The sequence below is a fragment of the Adelges cooleyi genome, unplaced genomic scaffold (assembly GCF_023614345.1).
Source record: "Adelges cooleyi isolate 19-005CV unplaced genomic scaffold, UGA_ACOO_1.1 ACOO_flye_CR_arks_rails_tigmint_CR_PRNA_651, whole genome shotgun sequence".
NCBI classification, from domain to species: domain Eukaryota; kingdom Metazoa; phylum Arthropoda; class Insecta; order Hemiptera; family Adelgidae; genus Adelges; species Adelges cooleyi.
Window position 1 is genome coordinate 6763295 of NW_026096352.1, and position 20819 is coordinate 6784113.

General features: G+C 29.7%; 1 protein-coding gene and 1 long non-coding RNA gene across 2 annotated transcripts; one reads left to right on the top strand and one right to left on the bottom strand.

The window, feature by feature from the left end:
* Nucleotides 1-2327: 2327 nt before the first annotated feature.
* Nucleotides 2328-4585, bottom strand: LOC126844758 (uncharacterized). Its single transcript, XR_007686624.1, has 3 exons — nucleotides 4469-4585; nucleotides 4242-4399; nucleotides 2328-2418 (listed from the first exon to the last, which is right to left on the bottom strand). It is a non-coding gene; the product is annotated as an uncharacterized LOC126844758 (long non-coding RNA).
* A 1869-nt stretch (nucleotides 4586-6454) lies between these two features.
* On the top strand, nucleotides 6455-16930 carry LOC126844569 (IQ motif and SEC7 domain-containing protein 1). The gene is made up of 10 exons (XM_050582856.1): nucleotides 6455-7195; nucleotides 12499-12624; nucleotides 12679-13069; nucleotides 14249-14695; nucleotides 14765-14982; nucleotides 15043-15332; nucleotides 15391-15530; nucleotides 15608-15833; nucleotides 15903-16092; nucleotides 16159-16930. Exons 1-10 carry the CDS (start codon nucleotides 6912-6914, stop codon nucleotides 16328-16330), a joined length of 2484 nt encoding a protein of 827 aa, XP_050438813.1. The 5' UTR covers nucleotides 6455-6911; the 3' UTR covers nucleotides 16331-16930.
* The last annotated feature ends 3889 nt before the right edge of the window (nucleotides 16931-20819 follow it).

Sequence of the window (20819 nt, forward strand, 5' to 3'; positions counted from 1 at the left end):
CCCCTACCCCTTTCCATGGTATTCTCATATGATATAGTTTTTCTGTTTTCACATTTAAAAACATCTCTATTTTTAACTTCATAAGAACTACTTTCACGATATTAAAACTCAAATAGCGTTAATTTACTTTAATACTAGCTGGGATACCCGGCTTCGCTCAGGGAACAACTTTATTTCAAAATTTTATTATTTTTTTTATTGAAAAAATATACAATCTATACAATTAAAAGCACAATAAGTATACGTTGATATAATACAAAACATGTGATACATTTAATAAAGAAGTCACCAATTAGTTACACTTAAATTTTATAATATAACATTTTTTTCAAAATGTTCAGCATATTTTTCTTAATTTAAAAAGTTAATAAAATATATACGTTACCATTTAAAATTCTTAAGTTCATACGGTTTTAACATATAAGGGATGGGGTTATAATTTTTAAAAAAAATGTTAAATTTGTCCCAACCAATAACTATAAAATTATAAAAAAAAATAATTTAAAAAAGTCTAATATCGTCTAAGTTATTGACTGGTCCATAGTTAACTAACCACTCTTGTCAGTATAATTATTTACCTTCTTGCTAGTTGCTACACACTAATCGTACATCACTTTAATTTTTTTTTTAAACATCTAAAAATTAAATTTTCAACAATTTTTTTCTTTTGTAAAATATGAATAGCTAAACACTAAGAAAAACAATGATACCCTTAGCGAAATCAAAAACCTAAAATGTATGCTAATAAAAATAAATTAACCAACTTTTTTTTTACACATTTACCCCACTTCTACTTTAAAAATCGAATATTCTGTTTCGAGAATATATATTAACACTCGTATAATACATTTTATTTTACATACCTTTGGAAATCGAATATTCTGATTCGAGACTATAATAGACTTTCACATTTAATCCACTGTAGCTATCAAAATAAAACTGACCCATGGGGGCCACGTGCGACGAATTTCGCCTTAAATTTTTTAGAATATACACGAACACGGTGTACTCCAAACCACTATAGGAACGTTCCAGAACAAAAATAAAGAAAAAAACGAAAAAAAGAAAAACTGGACACTTACCTTGTAAACAAACAAAAAAATGTTGTCAGTTGTGGAATACTCTCGAAAGTTGTAGAAATTTCTAAAGGGAGAAACTTTCCGCCCTTATATCTTCAAAAGCACGCCCTTTAGGTAAAAACGGAAACCTTCTTCGTGTATGGGGGATAGAGGGCTACCCACACCATATAACTCCCTTGATCGTACAGGGACTCGTTTTTGAGTAATAGCGGCACGCACACATTGTAGACTTTCTTTTATTATATATATATATATTGATTATTATATGTTCGGTAAGAAAAAAATATAGTTCTGTAAAGACAGTAGTATGTTTGTAAATTGAAAATATTTAAAGACGACAATTGATAAAAAAAATAATGTGTTACAATAACCTGCGTGGGGTAAGTAAAATAAAGTATCTAGATAATCAAAATAGAAAAACTGTAAGTAATCTACAAATATATGGGGAATTTCAAGTCAAAACATCATCGTCATCCGGCTTCAACCCGTGTGATTCTGATGATCAGTTAAAATTACTTTTTGACGTTTAAGCCTAATGATCGTTGAGCAAATCATTTTTAATACCACTTTCAAAATATTTTTGAATATATTGAAACTGAGTGATCATAAGATGGACATTTTTAATAATCATAAAACTTTTTTATAGAATCGGACACTTAAAAGTAAAATTAATATAATCATCACACCTAGTTTAAAAATAAAATGAGTACAATTAGTACTTTAAAAAAAAAAAAATTTAATTAAAACAAAAATGATTTTGTCAAAATATAAAAATTAGAATAATTTAATACATAAAATAACATATAGCTTAAGTGTCTCAAAAAAAGGAAAACTACAAAACAACAATTTTTTAAGAAAATTTGTCTTACGATAAATTGATCACTCTGTATTTATGGTATAAAAATAAGAAAATAACATAGTTAAAAAATATAAAAATATTAATCCAATAAAAATTATACAATTATTATTCTTTCGCTATGGTTGTTTAAATGAATTAACAAAAACAATAAGTAAGTAAACATAGAAACATTAAAACGATATCAATGATATAAAGGTCAACTTAATGTTTAAATATAAGTTTAGTTCAAATGTATAATGATTTCAATTTAATGATAACCCCAAAGTTGAATTACAATTTATACATTAATATATATATATTTATATATTAGTAAAATAATTGTATTATCCTAGCATAAACAAAATACATAAATTAAATTTTTAAGACGATTAGATAAGTATAACTTAAAAGTCCGTAGTACAGTCCGTTTTCAATGATTTTTGCTTAGATTTTGTTGTACATCAGCTTCTAATTAATTAATTTCAACAATGTCACCGAAATCTAGACAACAAACATATTTTACACCTTTTGTAGTAATCCACCTATATATTTTTCTTGTAATATTAATGTTATATTACTTATAAAATATGTTTACTTACATAATTTATTAAGGGGTGTAGAGAATTGCACTGTTTTTATTTTATTATAAGAATATTGTGTGTGAATTTGGCAATTGCAACTCAAAAAAATGAATAATTATCTTATTACTTTTATACAAATGGCTCAAATAGGCAGTAGTTTTACTATTTATAATACTAAATCACTACCATTAAAAGTCTGAGAAATTTCCCCACGCACGTATGCAGTATAAGTTGTCTATCTAAATTAAATTAAGGAGTTTAGAGTTCATATTCAATAATTATTTTATATAGCCTCGACTTCTCGTTATCTGCTAAAATGAGTTATAACCTCGGTTCTTTATCATCATAACGAGTTTTTAGAGTCGTGTTAAAAATGTGGAGGGGGAAAAATAAGTAAAAAATAATGATTTATGGTGACTAAAGAGAAATTAATAACTGAAACAATGTTACGTGTTTGCGACATACTTATTTTGGATATTTGTTTTTTTGTTAAGAGGACGCTACCCAGAACATTTCTAAGGAGTAAAGTACAGGCAATTTTTCGAAAAATCTTAAATTAGAGTTTGAACTATAATAGCCTACCATACCAGTTACCACAGCTAGTGCTGAAAGAAGTTTCTTTTCATTACGACGTTTAAAAAATTATTTGAGTTTAACCATGGGTCAGGAGCGTTTAAATGGCTTAGCTGTTTTAAACATTCATAATAAAATACCTATACATATTGAAGAAGTGATTAATATATTTTTAAGATCATCTAGAAGAATAAAGACGGAGGATTGGTCAATTTAAATTGTTATGTTTGTTTTTATTATAATTAGTATTATTAAATAAACTATTATAATAATATACATAAATGTTGAATATTTTATTCACTATATAAACTTAAACATAATGCCTATGCTTTTATGTACTTGAAGTAAATTTTTTCATCTAGCACCCCCTCCCTTATTTCATTCCTAGATCCGCACCTGATAATATATACTTATTAATACAGTAATGAGGATACTTTGTTGATTAACATTATTTTTGTCATATTATCATAATCATTTCTATAGGATAAATTACAATTGTTTTCCCATCAAAACTGCATTGCGCGGGACAAGTATGTGAGGCCAGTATAAACAATAAATTTACCAAATTTTCACAATGTATAGGGAAGAACTTTATCCATGGGGTAGCGTTTTATTTTTTTTGATATCTATACTTAATATTTTTTTATAAACAAATTAAAAAAAGAAAAAATAATGAATATTTACGAATGAATAATTTTGATTGTGCTAAGTTATCAAAAAACTAAAAACGCTACCCCGTAGATAAAGTTCTTCTCTATACATTGTAAAAATTGTATATGACCACTCTAAATACCGCCCTCACATTCTTGTCCCCCGCAAAACCATATTTCGTAGATAAATTACGGGTAAGTAGCGTCCTCTTAATGGAGGAAAATGATATTACACGAAAAAGCAAAACAATTAGTGGCTAATTATAGGGAAGATTTAGAACCTGGCCTCGAAAATGAGATTATTTAATTCAAAGCAATAGTCGAAAATGTCGAGTTCAAGTAAAATTATCAATGCACAGTTTACTCGAATCATTAATAAGATCAAAGTTAAACTATTACTTTACAAAGATTAAAATAGCTAAAATTGTTTGTTTCAATACCATTGTCGTATACGCACTTTCATACACGAAATGTTATAAACACACACACACTGTAAATAAAATTACTTAATACCTTTTACCTGATAACTAAAGTGCCTTCAATAAGTGGTGCAGAAACGTGGCAGAGCTCTAGTCACCTCTTCCGGATTGATCCTGCCTCGGGTGCTTTCCATCCAACGTCAGGTCTCCGATTATAAATAGTAATTCTTCGGGACAATTATATTGTCTAGCTATATTACTATATTAAACGGGTTAATAGCCTGAACGCAAGTACATACTAACACTAGCAAATAACCAAAAGCCGTACTTTGGCTTCCTCGGGAGATGCGGTCTTTATTGGAGTACACTTATTTGTTAAAGGACTGAGGACAGCGGACACTTAGTATTTATTACCTTGAAAAAGGAGATGAGAAACAAATGTAATACTTTTTAAATTAAGTAAAAGAAAAGCAACTCAAATGAATAAACACACGAGATATAATGTTCATAAAAACAATGTAAAATCAAAAGACAATTCATAGCACACGAAAATACTCCCCCCGTATCAGACGAGCGATTACGGGAGAGTGCAAATTCCACGGGCCAAGCCCAAGAGAATGCGACTTTAAATAATAGAAATAAGTATATTTTTTGCTGTACAAACACTTTAACCGTCTGCCATTTGGTCTAGATATATTACTAAGTTTTTGCTTTTTTTTTTGTTACTAAAGATTTTGGAAATTAGTGCTGCCTTTCAACAAAAAAAAAAAACGAAGAAGTTTTTTGATATTAGCTTATTAAAAAAAATGTTAAAAACTGTAATATAACATAATTAAAATTAGTATTTAATATTTTATCTATTATTATGAGCTTATGACAGTTTATACATAAAAAATTTAATAATTTAAAAAACTAAATTATTGGAGTAACCTGTAAAGATTTTTTGAACGTACTGTACATTTTTCTGGCTTTATGTTTTGCTTTAATTTTATACAATTTAATTAACTTTAATAGAATTTATCTTATCATGATTGCCTTAGACGGTTGACCTTAATCAATTTCCTTCAGGTCTAAAAGAGGGGTCAAATTTTATTTTACTTTGCCAACTTTACAAGAGTAACACAGAACACTAATTAAAAAAAGATATGCCCCTATAGGCTTTAAGCTTACAAATAGGTATCAGGTGCTAATTATTTATTATAGTATGACCTTTTACTGTTTGTTTTTTACAGCAACTTCATAATTTAAGCATGAAATAGAAAACATATTCAAAAAAAAATTATAATAACCTCCCTATTTCCCTCTAACCGCGCTGACTTTTAGCATGAATCGTCGACCTATAAAAATAAAATTATTGAAGACCATATGATTTCCAGTTTTCTTTTATTTAAGTAGCTATGAAAGTTGCAGTGTATGGCTGAAAAAATGTGAAAATATTATACTCGTATACTTTAAATGTACGATAATGCTTTATTAAAATGATGACAAGGATTTTACTTTCTAAAATTTTTGCTAACGGTGGTTATACGGTACACCAAACTAGTAATAACAAGTTATTTACACGTGACATAAAAATCGTTCATCGGGTAGATCATAGGAGATGAATAGCAATACGTTTTCTAGTCATTGAATTTTAATTTCCGTAATTCACATCCTTTTTACCTAACGGATGGGAGATGCCGATGGTGTTCAGATTTAAAAAGTACTTTTTGTCCAGATGTGTGTACGGCGTACCCTAAGTTCGTCTACATCTAACCGGCAACCGCTAAATGATTATTTACTTTTTAATTTTATTAATATAGCATATAGGCAAGCATATTGCATTGTTGCCTGTTGGATGAACGTTTCGTTGAAGCTAGCGAGTATTGTATTTTAATTGATGATAATTTGCTGCAGCAGCAGCTGTTGGCAACGTCCTACTTATATTGTAAACGGTTAAAAACTATATCAACGTCAAATAGGCAACATAATACATATACTCCACATACATTAACCAGTTTTCTTTCTCTGCGTTATCACACACACACACACATTGTTCATACAAAACTCAGTTTCTACGAAGAGAACGGTGTTAAACGATCACACAGATGGCCCGATATGGATATGTCGAGGTGGCGGCCACGGTGTCGGGTGGTGGTGGCCTGCGGCGGTGCAGCAGGCAGTCGTACCGTAGAATATGGATTATTACTGTGCTGATGCGTTGGCAGTGGGCTGTGGCGAAGGCGAGGGTATTGGCGATTTGCACAACGTTGAGAGGGCGGTAGAGGAGTAACACCAAGGTTACCGTATAGTGTATACCGCGCTCGCGATGGTGCTGCCAAACGACGGCAGCAGTCGTCTGGATCCTGGATCCCTCCCAGTGAGCGCGAGTGGGCACGTGATAACGTGATTTTATATACTTATCTATGAACGCGGTGGACGGCCCTCCTAACCGCATACGATTAATACAATAACAATAAACAACAATAACAATGTTTATAATAATTAATATAATACTACAGATAGGCTATTTGTTGTAACCGCCTAGCGGCACGCCGTTATTTTTGGCGATTATTTCGTTTTATTGTGCGCGATTAGTGTTTATTATATTTTTCTACTTTCTAGTCATTACCGTTGACTGCAAACGCTTGTCGCCTTTTGATTGTGCGGTATTGCAGGCGATTCGCCATGTCACTAGGGTGGATATAGTGAGTTTTAGCGACCAAGTCAAAGGTGGCGGCGGTGCCTAGGACCTGACTCGGCTACATGACCGATGTGACGTTCGGTGAGATATGTGCGACGAGAAGCTTCAGCAGTCGCAAAAGCCAATAAATGGATTGGGTTGTCATCAACCAGTGGCGATGCTTAACAGCAACGGTGGCACCGCCAGTAACAGCAAGTACATTACTTTGGAGGAGAGCATGGAGATCATTAATCAGCAGAGCCAGGAGATTTATGAACTAAGGACCCAGTTGAATCTCGTAATGAACGAGCGAGACATGTTGCTCAGCGAAGTTGGGCGCCTCAAATTTGATATGGAACTATACGAACAAAGAACAACTTTGCATGATGTCAGGTAATCAATCATTTTGTTATTCCAGTATAGAATAAAAATCATCTAACATTTTAATACCTAACCTATTTATTATTCTGTTGCAAAATTAAATTTTATACTGAACTGATTACTTTGAAGAGCACCTCTCAAAAAGATATCACATTTACAATGGTAGTTAATTACTCATCGACACGCAATAAAAATTATGAAGTATAGCAAATTTGTGTACAGTATTGTTAACTAAATATTGTACATTTTTTCTTCGTTTTAAATAACTCTATAATATACGTATTTCTATATTTGATAATTATAGTTTTTGGCTCAATGCCCTAATAATAATATTTCTTAAAACTGTTTTAAAGAAGTTCTTATACAATAAATTACACATGTCACTCAGCAGGAGTTGAAGATTAATTGTTAATATATATTTCAAACTCCATTGATAATATTTTGTAGGTACCTAAGTACCTTATGTTACCAGTTAATAGTAATATTGGATCATTATCTATTTTGGTTGTAACCATTTAGTTTAGTATCAATTTTCATCATGTCTAATTAAACTTTTAAATTTGAAGTTCATGTTTTAATTATATTAATAGTCTGTATTGAGTAATTAAACTAAATAGAATAAACATAGATAAAACTATACTTTGTTACACAAGAGAACATGCTGGTTTTGCTCATTACGACTGATGGTTATCGGCTGCTGCGTGGCCAATTTCTCCCACTCTCACTGAAATGTGGAGCCGAAAGTACACATCGCTTTCTATCCAAACCTCAAACCTAACTGAAGCTTGTCGCGGGCGAGATGTGCACTGCTGAACGTAAACCGGTCACTGTCCAATATGTTCTTTTGGAACAGATTATAGAATAACATTTTTGTATATTCAATAATCACAATAGTATTCATCAACCTACCTAAAAATTAAAAACATAATATTTTTGAATTTCTATTAAACTGTTTACAATTTACTAGGAATAAAAAATATATAGTTTAACCCTTTAAAGGACATAATTAATAGGTGGTCTAAAACATATTTTGTAAACTTTTTTCATCTAAGGTGTTATGTAAAAAGATAAATTGATAATTTGAAAGCGCCCTACCATGGGGCTTAGGGGGGTATTTTTTCAGCATCTTATCAATAAAACAGCATTCTGTATTTAATCTCTGTCATGATTATTATTTAACAGTAATCCATTAAAATAAATTTATCTAGTACTGCTAATTGTAATAGTGAAGTTAAACATTTTCGCAATAATAAATTAAAGGATAAAATACAAATTAGAATGATTTACGTTAACACATCTCAAATTTAACATACATTTAATCCATCTGTATTTTGGAAATAAATTAAATATTATATGGCTATGATAAAATTAGGATGACTATTTCCAAAATATTATTTTAAGTACATTTTTTAACCATTAAAATTTTCTTCAGTTAAACTTCATCTTTGTACTAGGATTTTATTATTTTGGTATATTGAACCTATAACTAGAAAGAAACAACATTTTTTTTAAACATAATTAATAATCATATAAATCGTCCAAGTGTCGAGTATTGCAATAAGATAATAGATGTATGTATAGACTTTTAAAAATATATATTTGGTTTGGTTATTTATTCATTCTACTATCTCTCTCTATGTTTTCAACTGTAGATTGGTTTGTAGCCATTGTCCGTTCTTCTCTCTTATCTACTTTCTTTTTAATTTCTAATTATGAGTCGCATCCTTGATCCTTTATTATTATTTATTTATTATTTGTTGAATGTATTCTAATCTTGGTCTTCCCCTATGGTTCTTTCCTTCTACTCTTCCTTCTATAACCAGTTTTAACAATCCTTCGTGTTGCATTATATGGCCTACCCATTCGTTTCGTCTTCTAATTAGATTTTCCATAGTAATTTGTCTTCTGATATTGTTTCCAGTACTTTATTGGTTACTCTTTCCTTTCAACTTATCCTTAACATTCTCCTATAACACCACATCTCAAACGCCTCAAGTCTTCTTCGTTCTTCTATTGTTATTGTCCAGGTTTCACACCCATATAGGGCTATACATATGTCTTCAATAGATTTTTTTTTGTTTTTAGACTAATGTTTCTTGATGTAAATATGTAAACATGTTGCTAAACAAGGGCGGATACAAGGGAGGGGCAATGGGGGCAATTGCCCCCTCCCCGTTCACAAAAAAAAGTATCAAATATTCCATTTGTAACTAATTGTGACTAAAATTCGAGAGAGGGTCGTTATTGTATTTACCATGAACATTTAATTATTTTTCCATTGAAAATTGTCCATTTTAATTTTATTGAAATAGTGATCACGGCACCCGAGGCGCCACATTTTATCTACAACCGGTTATTACTGGGGTTTGACACAGTACACATACAAAGTTTATGATATTACCTTCTATATTCTACGATTTTGCAATAACACTAGTCACCAGGTCGATCTATTTTTAAATTAATATGCCGTACTACAATGGCTTTACCGCTCCTCGCTGCTTGCCGTTAGTTTTGTTTTGACAGTAGTTTAATTTATTTTATAAAACAAATAATATAAATTTATTATATTATGGTTTAACTTTATTTGACAAGAATTTAAAAAAAAAAAGTATTGTAGACCAAGTTATCGCTATATTTGTTGGACTCCGTCTCACAAGTCGTGTTTTGCGGTGACTAACATAAAATTTTGCTGAATCATCTACAATCAATCAAACCTAAAAAAACCATTAGTTTAATATTTAATCTAGTGCCTGAACGAAGCTTTTTTTTTTTTTGAATATAAACAAAATGGTGACCTCTGATCGTTTACTGGCAAATTTTTAAGGAAAAAAGCACTAGTTTATTGGTTATAAAAAATATAATTTTTAATAAAAAAAAACCTTCGATCAGTCACTAGTTTGTAATGCTTTTAATAAGCTGTATAAATTTCATTCAAATCTGTGAAGAGGTTTTTGAATTACAGTGGTCACTGACTTTGAAAAAATAGTTTCGAGAAAAACTCATTTTAAAAGTTTTATACTCGATTTATGTATAGAAAAATAAATTATTTTATTACTTACATCAAGTCATCTATTCCTTTGAATAACTTGAAATTTTCAGAAAATATTTTCGAGACCTCATACTTTAAGAAAATACAAATAAAAAATCGAATTTTTGAAAATCCTGACTACCCCTAACCCCTAAGTTTCTCATTCAAAATTAAAAGTAGGTGTCTTCCAAAACAGTAAGACCCATCACATTTACCAGTATGACTGATTTCTGTACACAACTAATTTTCATGTCGACTAATAACAAGACAATTCCTATGCCTAGCTATTCCTATTATTTTATTTTTTTCATTTATATATATTCCCCCCCCCGTTTAGGACCTCTATATCCGCCCATGTTGCTAAAGGCTATTTTGGCTTGACAGACACGTTTTATTATTTTACTTCTATTTCTTCCATCATTGCTGATTGCACTTCCCAGGTATGTAAAACCATTAGTTTCATCTACTTGTTCTATTATTTGGTTTCCTTGTATTTTTAACAGTATTCTTATTTTCATTTCTTTTCCAAATACCAGTACTTTTTGTTTTCTGCACATTTATTTTCATGTCCAAATCCTTATTCAATGTTTCATTCATAGTTTAAATTAATTGAGCCAGATCTTCCTTATTCTCAGCAATTAAAGCTATGTCATCAGCAAAACGCTACATACTTATTTTTTGTCTGTTAATCCTTATCCCTAGATTGGTATTTTCTTTTATCTTATCTATTGCTTCTTGAATATATGCGTTGAATTTAATTGGGGATAGCGTGCATCCTTGTCTAACTCCTTTGTTTATTTTTGCTTCTTCTAATTAATTTTAAAGAACTTATTAGAAAACAGTAATTATTTAATATTAAAGATAGTATATACATTACATATTCATAAACCAATATTCAATAACTAAGTATTCTCTTAATCAATATTTTATATTTAAATTATTTTATGATAGTAAGATAGTTGTAATTAAATATGATGATAATGATTTTTGTAATATAATGATATATTATACCAGTGTTCAACTTTAATACACCCTTGACAAACATTTGATTATCATTGATTGTGTTGATTGTTGTATTATATTATTTTATTTGAGTTTTCTTTCTTTTTTATTGTAGTACACAAATATATGGTGACAATAGAAGAAAAAATAAAAAAATATTAGACATATAGTATAAACTTTAGATTAGATTATTTTGTAGTTATTATAAAAATACATTTTATAACTATTTTTTGTTGAAAATAAAAATATTTTCTTTTCATTTTATAATTATTTTTGAATTCAGTATCTAACATTTTATTAACATGTAAAAGTTGATAAGATAAAGTAAGGTATTGGTAGTTAGGTAGAGTTGGAATTTGCTGTCCCGGATTTTTAAACTTTTTATCTGTGCACCCAATTCTAATTGTTGCCATTGTTACACAAGTATCATAATCAACAATATAATGAAAATAATTTTCAAATACCCCATGACTGTTAATTCACCAACAAATAGCAATCTAGAAATTTACTACGGTCAAAGTCTAATTTCTCCTTTTTTTTGGTTCTCTTAATAAAAAAAAAAATTTATTATATTTGAGAAAGTTGTATCTAGAGCCCCACTCTAGATTCAGTCAAATTTTCAGACCTAGTGTCCTAAAACTACTTGAAAAAGAGAAAAGGTTTTCACATCTTCTAGGGTAAATGATTTTTGATATTTTTTTGGTTTGTCAACTTGTATTGATATTACTTTATCTTAAGAATATTTCATACTAATTTGAAACTATTTAGACTATTTTTTAAAAAGTTATATAGCACCGTAATTTAAAATTTAAAAATATATAATTATTTTGGTTGTTTTTTCAACTTAAAAATGGTAAAGTGAACTTTTCAAATTTTTTAAATCAGTTCAGCAGTTTAGAAGACATTGTGGATTCAGACAAAACAATCAAGAAGGGGAACTTTTGAATGATTTTAAGATGAAAAATAATTTTCAAGCTTGAAACTGATTCTAATAATAAATAATGTATAAATTAATGTTAGATAAAAATTTGAATGTGTGATGAGTTGGACGTTTTTATATTTGTTTATTGTAACATAGACATGAGCAGTATGTTTGCCATTATAATTACTGTTTATCACATAGTTATTTGGTCAGTTAGCATATGATTGATGGCTCAAATATAGACAAAGCAATTTTTCATTGATTTAAAAAAATAGTAGTCCATTATACATTGAAATATAAAATTATGTATACTGAAAATTCTACTAAAAATGTATATAATATTAATCTTGGTTTTTATTTTAGGGAGGACAAATATGAAAAGAGCAATAACAGAAATTTCTTAAATCAGTGTGAACAATACAGTCATTGGCCAAATACTACCACTAAAAATAATATGGTTCAACCAGAGCTATTTCATACAACTGCTTCGTAAGTCTTATGAGTTATTTCAACTACAGTATTATAATCAATAAAATTTAATAGGTATGAGCTATCACAAGATTTGATTGAAAAACAAATTGAGTTGCTTGAAAGAAAATATGGTGGAGACAAAGCTAGACAAGCGGCATTAGTCATACAAAGAGCGTTCCGCCACTACATGTTAGTGAAAAAGTTTGCTCACATCACAGCTATGGCCAAAGCTGAAAAAAGACTTAGCAAACGGTTAGAAGAAACCCAAAGTCTGCGATCTCACGATAGCCAGTTGAGTGTCAGATCAGGATCGCTAAGAGAACGACGATCGGGCTATTCTCCTACCAAATGTAACTCTCTTCCACGTTCTCGTTCAGGCCGTTGTGATATAAACTATTATTATGGTTTAGAGTCTTCTTGTGCACATTTCTACTCACATAATTACAGTTACAATGACATGAAAGTGAGTAAAATTAAATATTAAATCATAATATACATAAGAAATGATATCAGTACCTAACAATAGCAGGCAATGATAAAATTAAATAAAAACATTACTACAATAATTATTATTGTATTAATACTTTTTTATTATTCATTTTTTTCTCACTTGGTAAACTTCTGTGGCATTTTTAATTATACGTTCTGAAAACTGACCTGCAAGCACACCTGTTGGTCTTACATTTTTGCTTAAAATGGCATTGGGTATAGCCTTGAGCTCTTGAATCACTGCTTATAGTAGCTGCTTTGCTAGTGAAATTTGTTTTTCACTTGATCTTGATAGTTCATATTGAATGTATAATCGTCTTTACTTTGGCATATCAATCAAGTCTAATTTTTCACGTGAGGAATTCCACGCTAAATATAAAATTGGTCTGAAGCGAGGCCTCTTTTTGCGTTAGACAATTTCTTATGGCAGTCAGTACAGAGACTTGAATAAATCATTATCATTTCTTTTGTTATATTACAATATTTTCATATCATTTCAGCCATCATACGATCTTGGCCACCAGGACTGATCAATTTATGCATAGAATAGAGAATGTCGAATAATTCTTCATTTTTAGCATAATAACGTATACTTAATTATCATAACTTATATCTTTAATAATGCACTCTTTACCATTAATAATATCACATCGTACTCACATCAATATTTTTATAGTGTCTTTTTGTATTTCGTTTTATTTTTGGACAATATTACTTCTTCTATGTGATGAGTATATTCTTAGTTATTTAAAGACGCTTTATTGTCAGCGCTTATCACTGATAATTAATACAACTTTTAATAAACAAACTTTGGAGTCGTATTTAGCAACATATTATGGGTATAATAAAAATATCTTTGTATTTAACAACATAAGTAAAATAATGTTTAATAACGCTGTGTTGGTGCTTGACAACAATAAAAATGTTTACAGCAGTCAACAAAACCATTTGGTAACCACAAGTTACCATTTAAAGTCTTATTACTATTTGATGGGTCATTATTTACTGTCCAGTTAATATAACTGTCAATATATAAAAAAAGGGGGCATTTCAATTTAATGTATGGTATAAACAAGAACCAATTAGAGTGCATTAGCCAGTTGCCCACTCTTTTATTATACGATTGTTTAGATATTGTGTTATGATTCTTTAGGAGGATATTACTAGTCAAATGACACATCAGAAAATGCCTAACTACTTGTATGCCAGTGGTCATCATTGCAATGATTCCGACACGTATAGACAAAGTCATACTGGTATAGAGTGCAATCAGTACCCTACCAACACCTCTTCATCGTCATCATGTATGTACACTGTGAGCTCTGCAGCATACACATCAAATATTTCCAAAAACAAAGTTCCTCCAGAGGTACCAAAACGAACTTCTTCGATATCGTTTCGGTCTTTAAGAGATCAACATCAAAATTTAGCCCCTAATACGCTTAACAAAATGACCGATAGTGGAAGCTTGTCAAGTGTTCAGTCTTCTGGCAGCGATGGTAGTATTTCTAGTCAATCTCATAATATGAATCAAACCAACACTTCAGTTGACTCATCAGTTGTGTCAAACTCTGCTGTGTCGTGGAATAAAAAGTCTCAAGTAAAAAAAAATAATGTTACTAATGTTACTAAAAAATGTTTAAAATAAATTTATAAAAAATTTTTTTAGATTTCTGATGTTATAAGAAAACGGCAGTATCGCATTGGTCTCAATCTTTTTAACAAGAAACCATCTAAAGGAATTATTTACCTTGTTTGTAGAGGATTTCTCGACAACTCTCCTCATGCAGTAGCAAGGTTCTTGATATCTCGTAAAGGTCTTAGTAAGCAAATGATTGGAGAATACTTGGGCGATTTACAAAATCCATTTAATGCAACTGTCTTGGAGTATGTTAGATATTTAACAATAATATAGGCATATTTGTTTGATATTGTTTTTTTTTACAGATATTTCGCACAAGAAATAGACCTCTCAGGTATGCAGGTAGATGTTGCTCTGCGTAAATTTCAGACTTATTTTCGAATGCCTGGTGAAGCTCAAAAAATTGAAAGACTCATTGAAGTGTTTAGCCACCGATATTGTCATTGTAATAGAGATGTGGTAGCTAGGTTGAGGAACTTGGATACAGTTTTTATACTGGCATTTGCAATTATAATGCTTAACACTGATTTACATACACCAAATTTAAAACCTGAACGACGCATGAAAATGAACGACTTTATAAAAAATCTTAGAGGTAAATAATTTTATAAATGCTTATGGAATTTTTTATTAACAATACAATACGATTTTAGGTATTGATGATTGTTGTGATATTGACCGAGATATGTTAGTTGGTATTTATGAGCGAATAAAAGCAAATGAGTTCAAACCAGGTTCAGATCACGTTACCCAAGTCATGAAGGTGCAGTCCACAATAGTTGGGAAAAAGCCAGTACGTTGATTTTTTTATTTTAATCAAATTAAAATATAATATAAAACATTTAATGAATAACTTAATTGTGTATTTAGAACTTGGCTTTGCCACATCGTCGATTGGTATGCTATTGTAGGTTGTATGAAGTGATTGATGTTTATAAAAAAGAACGCCCAGGTGTTCATCAACGGGAAGTATTCCTTTTTAACGATCTTCTAGTCATTACCAAAATACTTTCCAAAAAGAAAAACTCTGTCACTTATACATTTCGCCAAAGTTATCCTCTAAATGGTTTAACCGTGTCATTATTTCAAATGCCGCGTATGTATACATCATAAACGTATGTGTGTTATTAGAATTTAAAGATTTACTAAATATATTTTCATGTAGATTATCAATATGGTATTAAACTTACACTACGACTCGACAACCGCTTGTTAATAACATTCAATGCACGCAATGATCATGACCGCTGTAAATTTGTTGAAGATATTCGGGAATCTATTTGTGAAATGGATGAGATGGAAAACTTAAGAATTGAATCTGAACTCGAACGACATAGACATGGTCATAATAATAGGTAAAAATGTTTTCTGTAGTGTATTAATTAGTTTCTAAGTAAGAACATTTAATGTATCCATTGCAGATCGACCAACAGTAATTCAGAGAATCGTGATAGCGGAGTAGCAGATATTGATTTAGGTCCATTGCCTTCACCACCAGTGCGCAATCTCAAACAATATCATGAAGATACATTTGGTAACGGTCCACCAAAAAAACAAACAACACTAAAGCGCGCTGCCATGACAGTCACTTAAAATATAAAAAAATGTTAAACCATTAACACTCCTGAAAAAAAGGAGTTTCTCATTAACTTTTTTTAGCACTTATGTATTGTCTTTAATTTTTTTGTTTTTTTTTTTTACCACACTTTTTTAATATAAATATATAATAATAATTTATTCTTTCTATATTGGTATGTCAAATTATGAATTTAACGTAATTATTATTATTGTAATAGTACAACACAGAAATATGTGTGTACAACAAAAGTTCATATATATTTGAATAGAGCTTTGCCAAATATTTTTGCTTTATACTACTTTATAGAAGTATAGTATAGATGGACAACGCCCATGTATGAATTTGATTCTCCTTTTTGGTGTAATTTCAGAGTTAAATCCAGAAATTCCTGTAAAATAGAGTTGCCAGTTTTAACACTAGCGTTGCCTATCTATAGTGTATTTAATTTATGTAACTACGTCTACGTAATAATACAATTATTTATTTATAATTAATACTTGTTAAGTCAAACTTTTTAATACTTTTTTTACTAGATTTGCTGTGTGCTTGCTTTTCATTTATAATTCATAATAATTATGTATTCAATTATAAAAATTATATGAATTAGATATCGATTTTTATTATTATTATTTTAGTTACCCATACTGTTACTATTCATATATGTGTCGTATACAATATTAACTCGATACGCACAACGTGATACCCTTTAAAGATGTTATACTAGGATCCTTTAAAGTTGGTCAAAGCCAATGCCCAGCCGCTTAAACCTTCCGGAACTATACTTCAGCCAGACGACTAACCCACACTAAGTAGTAATCAACCAGACACCTAATACGGGTTTAATCGTAAATAGGGACTATTTTCAATTATACCTAGTGCAAGATTAATGACTATTTCCGTAAGTATAGAACTTTAAAGAATAAGGACTATTTGCAATTTTTATCACTAAAAAGGTTGTCCTAGCACACGTTATTTAAAAGGTAAACTTTAACACTTAAAAATGAGACACTAAAGGTAACGCTAATAAATAAATACGCAAGTCGAGATTATAATTAAAAAATAAAGTATAATGGCACAAAACAACAGTCGATACAATATGTTCTCCACCTAGTTAATGCTAAGCGGAGAGCTGTCTTTGGCTTGTTTTACATTCGCCTTTTATAGTCAAAAATAGTTAATATTGTTTTGCTTATTTTGCATTAAGTTAATGTGGGTCATTTGAATGATTTGCCGAATTGGCATTATTGTTATACAGTACATAATATTTCATTATTTGAACATATAATTTGTTTTGCTTAATCTATTTACTTAAATTCTACTCTATACTACAAATGCAATAATGATTTTCTGTTTATTTTGTACTTTAATTTGCCGAACAATATCGATATTTAGATACAATTTATTTATTTCAATTGGATTTCTTTAAAATACACTTACGAAACAATCAATTCACCCGCCTTACGGAGTCTGTTTTTTTAACGTTTTAGACCAAAAAAAGCCAGACTAAATTCCGATTACTTAGGATGGTCTGATTTCAATTCTATAAAGATAAAGGAGTTCTTTGCAATTTAACTAGGTTAAGTAGGGAACAGATTTTTTGTTTTTTTTATGTAAAAAAAATTAGTTTTAATACAAAGAAAATTAAATTATTTTAATTACAAGAAACTGAAATTTTTAAATAAAAATCAGCTCCCTGCATAACATAGTTAAGCAGCTATAAAACTCGAATCTCTTTGTAGAACTTAAATTGGATTATGCTAAGTAATCGAAAATCTAGCTTTTTGGTTTAAAATAAACCAAAATGGATTTTACTAATAAAACAAATTATTTAAATTAAAACTACATCTAAGCTTACACAAATTAACCAGTAAATTAATTGATATGGTCGAAATGTATTAAAACCTTTTTTTGTCTTATATATTGCATATACAAAACTCCTTAAAAACAGACAGGATGCAAGCCCTTTAACAATGTAATCCTACTGTAGCCTATTTATGATATTAGTTATTTAAAAATAAAAAATACTAGAAAAGTGAATGACATTATTTATCTTATTCCAAATCTTTATTTGGAATTAATGGATCATCTTATTATTGTATACTAAAATTATAATTATTTTGTAATATAAAAGGATTTTATATTATTGCCTGGATAAAAGTTACAACTAACTCCTATTGTTTATAATGGATGAATAATTATTCCTTATTAGGTATCTTACTTATCATTTTCAGATTTTTTTTAGTCTAAAAGTCGAATAAATTATGATTTTATGTTTTTGTAATAATATGTGTGTACAATGTGTACATTAGACTTTTAATTTGTTGTTCCCATGATTTACTTTTTTAACTGATAGTAGTCTACTCAAATAAGAAATTTTCAAAATTTTAGATACCCAGTTTAACTATTTATGTACTTGGTCATGAAGAATTATTTTGTTACATTTGATTAATAGCAAATTTTAATTTTTACTTAAAAAAATCCAAACTGAAAAACTAATAAAAATGTTTGCAATTTAAAAAAAAAATTCTTTAAGCTAAAATATGACATTTAAAACTTTTTTTTTGATGTTTCGTGACAAATTTTGTTTCAGCAAATTACTAGTTTTATCAGTTTCAATGGGCTGTAACTTGATAAAAACAATTTTATCGTAATAATCAAGAGAATTATTTTGAAGTGTCATATTATTTCGTCTTTGAAAATATATTTTTTTTAATTTGTAAAAACTTTGGTTAGTTTTGAAGTTAAAATTTTTTAAATGAAAAATGAATACTTCTCATGCTAATCAAATGAAAAAAAAAAAAATCACGGAGAATTACATAGAGGTAAGCTAGGGATCGAAAATGTTAAGTATTTCATATTTGAATAGGTTATTGTAGATTAAAAGGGGGGGGGGGTAGGTGGGGCAAGCATAAACATTTTTTTTATACCCTAGCTCCTAACCCTGACCATATAGACAGTATATGTCGTGTATACATTGTACATTTTATAAAAGTTTAATCTACATCGACCTAGCTAACTATTTCATGAAATAATTTACTTTATAATATGACCTATATGTCTATTACCATGTCTATTATGATTTATATATTACAATTTATTATAATTGTTGTAGACATTGCAATAAGAGCGTAAAGACCCAAACGCCATTCTTTGAGGCAGATAGGGGAAGTTATTATTCATAATAAGAAGTACTATTAATAGTTATAGTTATAATCACAGTGATAGTGATTTTGCATTCCTCCAAGAACAGTGTACAGGTCTATACGCCCTAATTACACATCCTCCACCTAGTTAATTTTTTTTAAATAATTAACAATTTTTATAGCTACAATTATTAATCGTTAAGTTAAAGTATGATAATTAATTTAAGTAAATGCCATAATATTTTAATTACATATATTAGTATTAAATGTAATACATTCGACGCGTAACCAGGCCCGCATTTAAGGAAAAGCTCGGAGAGGCAGTTGCCCCTAGCGGCATTATTAAAAAGACGTTTAGGGATGCTGTAGAGCGTAAAAGGTATAAATTGTTAAAATATTTTTATAATTATGTGTTTCTTCTGTTATTGAACCAGGAATAGCCCCCCTCCCCATCCTCTACTGTAAATAACAGGGCCACTACTCCGAATCGTTTTATTAGTTTACTATTATGAACATTTCCGATAGGGTGGTAACCCTGTTATCTCCCTAATATTCCGCCCTTTTGTTTGGTCTTTTCCGTAACAGAGATCAATATATTGTACTTTAATGTATAAGTAGTTACTGGCGTGGGGTGTGTTAACTATTAAGTGAAGTGTAAACAACTACATAGTCGTGGCCATAAATAATAAAAGAATAGTTATGCCAAAGTAGTGTTTTTTCGGGAGTAGACTTATAACATTTTCAGGTTACAAAGGGTCACAACGTCCGTCATACCCCTAGTCAGAAAGAGGCAGATATTTCTATAGAAAATCTGGGAATCTGGCATACTGAGCTGTTATCTGTAAGTACCTTAACTATAATTGTTCAACAAAGATCTATCATCAAACCATGTCTATGGTATGTACTATATATAAAGTTGATTTTCATATAATCTGTGATATTTACTATAATACAGTAGGAACCCGTATCTCTTAAGTGTATTAAGTAAAAAATTCAATTTCCCGCTTTTTTTGGCTTACCTAGTTTTAAATTTCGCTATCTATTCACTGGTATGCTCTACTTACTCTTAGATGAGTCCATCTTTAGTTCATCCATTTAAATTAATGAAATACATTTAATTAATTAATCAAAGAGTACATAGTATACATGAGCAACGCGTTTTAGTTTCTGCGCAGACATTGTCTTACCCGAAACGTTGTATAAAAGCCGTTCATTTTATTTTGTAGGTTTTAGCATTAATTGCATTGTTAATTGTAATTTGTATTCTTGAATCTTGTGTACACCGCTCACCGTTGGCCCATAGAAGTATAGAACGGTTTTCGTTTGTACACTCTACACTAATAACTATGACATATAAAAC